The sequence below is a fragment of the Thalia democratica genome, chromosome 1 (genome assembly GCF_965202585.1).
Source record: "Thalia democratica chromosome 1, ktThaDemo2.hap1.1, whole genome shotgun sequence".
Classification (NCBI taxonomy): Eukaryota; Metazoa; Chordata; class Thaliacea; order Salpida; family Salpidae; genus Thalia; species Thalia democratica.
Genome location: NC_139165.1, coordinates 106,544,083 through 106,549,638, shown reverse-complemented (window position 1 = coordinate 106,549,638; position 5,556 = coordinate 106,544,083). Strand labels below are relative to the sequence as shown.

General features: G+C 21.7%; 1 protein-coding gene across 1 annotated transcript; it reads right to left on the bottom strand.

Annotated features, from left to right (window-relative positions):
* Window positions 1–3,965: 3,965 nt before the first annotated feature.
* Window positions 3,966–5,185, bottom strand: LOC145842121 (uncharacterized). The gene is made up of 3 exons (XM_082949509.1): window positions 4,988–5,185; window positions 4,542–4,691; window positions 3,966–4,080 (listed from the first exon to the last, which is right to left on the bottom strand). The coding sequence occupies exons 1-3, from the start codon at window positions 5,131–5,133 to the stop codon at window positions 3,966–3,968; spliced, it is 411 nt and encodes a 136-aa protein (XP_082805635.1). The 5' UTR covers window positions 5,134–5,185.
* Window positions 5,186–5,556: the final 371 nt, after the last annotated feature.

Sequence of the window (5,556 nt, the reverse complement as noted above, 5' to 3'; positions counted from 1 at the left end):
AAGAAAATTCTATTCATAGTTTGTGTATAGAAACTTGGTTAATTAATTTTATAAGCGTATGTATCGAAATAAATTTATACGTAAACAAAACATTAAAGGTCCTTAAATTGTTATCTTAACTAAGAATATTTATTTTTATCATCATATGCATTTGCAACTTATATTCATACTTTATTTTATTCAACTTGTTATTAATATTAATCTTAAAGTCTATTTACTTCGTCTGCACTTTGTATTTTTAACAAAAACGTTTAAATACATAGTATAAGGCATATTATAGTATTAAAATATATTCTTAAGTTGAAAGTTTAACTGATAATTGTTTATCAAATTTCTGTTTTAATATACTAAAACAATTACTACTATTTTTCTCTTTTTTGTGTTTTTAATTTCAATACTATTTGACTTTGAAAAATCCTACTTTTTTATTAAATTGTTTTATGTGGTTGTTTATATTATCATTTTTAAATGCTAACAGCAGAATTAGCCTTAATCAAGCAATCATTTTATTTTTCTATAAGTAGTGTTTTCTACTTGAAATAAACTTCTATTAAAAAGTATCTAAGAGAATGTTATTGTAAGTAGACAACAAACAATAACAACAAGAAACTAAATTTAACTTCAAGATATTTCAAAAAAAAAAAAAACAAAAAATATAAAATGCATAGCATATTCTCAAATAAATGCAAAAAAAAAGTTAAGTAAAATTAAATTGTTATTAAAGATGCATTTAAAAATTAATTATGTTATTGTTATTTGAAGTAATTTTTTTTTACTAAATTAAAATTTAGTACAAAAGCACTTCCGTTCTAAAATAAGCTTATAATAAGATAAAATTTCAATTAAATCAATGAAAGTAACACTTTCTATAGTTATAAATTAAAACATCTTTGCGTCAAATTTTAAAGGTTAGTTCTAAAAATTAGTTCTGAAACTATTTTTTATCTATTACATAATAAATTTTAAAAATAATTTGTCAAAATCAGAACTTAATACAAACCGCTTTAAAACTCTAAAAATAAAAATGAGATTAATTGATTTAATAAGCTTTTGTTCATTTTTAGAACTTGAAACGTAAATGCGTCAAGTAATAAAAGTTAACTTCAATAAAACGTAAATAAACTAAAATTAATGTGCTCATTAAATATACGTTTGCCTTCATTAAATATTTTTAAATCGAATTGAAATATGCTTATATGAAAATTTTAATAATATTGGTTCAATTTAATGATTTTACTACACAGACTTATGTAGTAAAACACTTTCATAAAAATTTAAGATAATAATTTATTGTGTTTTAGTTAACTTTATACAATAACTTTAGTACTGTGTACTAATTTTAAAATTTGAAAAATTTAGAATCTAACTAAAGATAAATTAAAATAACTGATACTTTTACTAAAATACTTTACAAAATCGAACATTACGTTGTTTTGCAAACTTGTTAAACTTATCTCATTATCATTAAAAACTATGACAAAAAAACGTTTTGTTTATGTCCACAGAGATTTATCTCTCCATAAATTATCAAACACTAAATTTAAGGAAACTTTATTTGAAATGAATTATTGTGTTTAATTTACACGTGTTTTATTGTGATGCACGTGTTGAAACATTAGTCACGTGGAAAAACTAATTTCTTGACTACAGAAATGCGTCTCCAACGCTTTATTGTTGTGAAAAAACTTTAATAAATTGATTTTTGTTCTATATACTCTTTTGTAAACTGTTTTTTTATTTCAACAATCAAACTTTATCAGTAAAATAACTTAACTTATACTTTAATTTTTATTTAAAATTAAAATTCTAGATCAATTTAAATTTAGCTATTTTTAATTAATTCAGTTAACTGTTTATGACAAAATAGTAATATTTTAAAAACTCGTATTTTTTAAGTTTAATACACCATTTTGATTTTACTTTTCACAAAGGGTAGTATTTAGTTTCTTAAAAAAAAACAATAATTTCTATTATGATTATTTTGATTAAAATAAAATTGTTTTAAACAATATATTTGATCTCTAAAATCTCGTAAATTTTTTACTAGAAATTACTTTTTTGGTTCATCACACCATCTGTTGTTCATATAAATATTTAGAACTATTAACTATTCAAACACAATATTTATAAAAGGCTTATTTTTTAGTAAAATTAATTAAAAATAATATATATTATGTATAATAAAGTTGTTAGACAAGTATACTTATAACTAAACTGATCATATTTTATTTCACCAACTTTTGTCATTTATTGTTACATAAAAGGTAGGTTAACCTTTAATTTTATACTGCTGCTTGATTTGACCTTTAACTTTAAATTAATTACAATATTTATGTAAGGGAACTTATTTTGAGTATACTTATAATAAAAAATTACAAAGCAATTTAGCTTTTTTTTTATTTATAAGAGTTAAATAATTTTTGAAAAATTTAATCTAAAAATTTAAGTTATTAAGAACATATCAAAACAAGCTTAGAAATACGATTTAAAAAATTGATTTTTTTTTGTCAATCAGTTAGGAAGAACAGTTATTTTAACATCAATTAAAAATAGGCTAACTTAATACTACAATAACTTAATAATAACGAAACTTTACGCATTTTTTAACATTTAAAGCGTTCATTTTTTTTTAAATAAATTACTTCATGTAAAAAATAAAAACTAGACTTGAGATAAATGCTTTTTAGCATTAAAACGGTGAAAGTAAAATTGAAAAATATTTAAGCACTATTGTGATAAGTTAAGAGTTTATTTTTTATTTTTAGAACTTTAAAAGATTAAAGTAGAGTATTGTCGCATTAATAAACTAAACTAAAAAAAATCTTTTTTTTTTGTTACGTATTTACTAGTTAAGTCAACTTTTACAGAAAAATTTCTAATATCTTATTCTAAAATAAAACTTATAACATTTTTAGGGGTATTTTAGTTTTTGAATTTAGTTATTTATGTTCTTAAAGGTAATTAAAACTTACGGCTTTTACGTAAATTCGTTTAGCTTTTTTTTTACTTTTGTTGATTTGTTGAAGATAAACTAAATATTATTTATAATAATTATTGTTATTTTTAGTTTTATAATACAAATATACATATATATAATCTAGCTATACAATAGTATGTAGTAAAAAATAAACACATATCATTTGAATAAAGTTTTATAGATTTGACAATGTTTTTATATTAGAAATATACATTAGATTTAAAATCAATATACTAATATTTTAATTTAAAACTGCTTTTAATTCTAATGTTTTAAAAATATTAAACGTATATAAAATGTTCATATTTATTCAGAAATACTTTTTTATTATTCATCTTAACTGCATGGGAAAACTTTATCTCAAGATTAAAACTTATACTACCTTGGTAGAATAATTAACATAAAATATACTTTTTAGTATTCTTTAAACTTTACAACTCCTTAATAATTAAATCAAACTATAATTACAGTTTCGTTTTCATTAGTTCTAAGCACTTAAAAACATTAATTTTATTACAATTTTTTAATAAAAAAAAGTTGTATCTAGATATAATTGTAATAATTTTAATTGATACTTCTAGAATTAATTATTTGCTTGTTTTATAACAAATATACAAGATTAATTTATAAGATAGGTTTTTAAGGTTTGTAGTATTTGTAATACTACGTTGTTTGTTTTCAAATCATTCATGTTTTAAACTATATTAACAAAAGTGAAAAGTTGTTTTTTTATTTATTATAACAGTTCAAACCAGTAAGAAACAACAATTTGGCGATTATTTCCACAAAGCTAAAACAGGCAAGGATTATAAATAGATTAAATATACGTTAAATAGAAAATATGTTACTTTAAATGTTTTAAATCGATTTTGTAAAATCAGTTTAAATACGTCAAAAGAAAATTGTAACGAATACATTTTTCGTTACAAAATAATCATGTTCGGATAATATGACGTCATAAGTATATACATATGACGTCACAAAAGGCTTAGAAATATCCGTATTTTCTCTGTTGTCTTTTTCTAACTGCAGTGCAAACTTCTTTTGTTTTCGCTTTCGGTTTTTTAACCGTAGTAGTCACGCAATGACAGGCCGAGGCATATCTGAGATGATATTGTTTTTTCATTAATTTAATCTTATAAAACGTATAAAACTATTATTTGATATCTAATATATGTAGCGTTAGTTGCTAAATACGAAGTTGAAAAATAACATTTAAGTTGTCCATCGACCACTAACTAATTATTTATTAATGAAAGAATATTGTTTAATGTCAACTAATATACAGAAATACTTTCAGTAATTTTCAATAAAGTTTTTCAGTTCGAATAAAGTTAACTAAGTATGTATACTTTAGGACCGTATTTAATTGTTTTACTGGATAAAGTTTAGTAGGAATTAATTAAATGAGTATAATAAAACTAAAATTGTTAGGTAAAGAATTATACTGTATAAACTGTAGACTTGTACTAATTTGAACATTTTAGTTATATTTAGTACTCAGTTTATTTTTATTTTTTAGTTTATTAAAAAAAAATTATACAATATTAAAAAAATGAAATACCTAAAATGAACATTTTTTCCACTGTTGTCTTTGTAAGTAACTCCAGTGTAGATAGGTTCATTTTTGTAACCTTTCAATATTTCACAAGAAACCGGGTCGTAACAGTAAAATCCACAAAAAATAACATCAAGATGATTGTGTTGCATATGTCTGTTTAAAAATATCTTTTTTTATATATCTATGACAACCACATCCTTTTAAAATAATTAATTTACAGCAATTTACAATTTATTAAAAAAAAACTTTTCAGAATCCCTTTCATAAATATCTTTTTCTTTCAGCTAACACATGTTAACTATATTATATACTTAAAACTTCCGAAAAAATTTTAATAAATTTGTTGAATTGAAAAATTTTAAATCACAAGAACTAAAAATAATTTATTTTAACTCTACCACTGTTCAAAACCATCGTTTAATAAGTAAAAAATTATTCAATAAACTTACGAGCAACGATATTTGACATGTGTGTACGGAGCAATTGACACTTTTGTCTTATCAGCTGGCGGTATTGTCTCAAATGAGTGACAGTATTCCAGTATGTTGTGTTGTGTCAAATAGTCAAACCTTCTTAGTAACAACTCGTAAGTCATAGCATTGAATTTGAATGAGAAAGTTGTAGTAGTCAGTAGTAGGAGCGTTACAATAAACTTAATCATCGTTGGTTGAGTTATAATATTTTAAGTATCTGTATAAAACTTTATGTCATATTTTTAGCATTATTTCAAAGTTTTACTGAACAAAACCTTAAAAAATCCAGAACAAACGCTTTCTTTTAAACTTGTCGATGTGCTTAACTGGTCAGAAGTAGAACTGATAAGATCAGCTTACTGAGTTGTTACTTGTTAAAAAAATATGTACTGAAATTTTGTAAAAAAATTTCTGACTCAGTTCACATCGAAGTTAAAAAAAATTTTTTAACTTTTAAACTTTGAAAAACTTAGTTAATTTTAAATCTAAGATACACATAAGATCTTAAAATAAAACAGTAATTGGAAATATCTGTTTTACTTTAC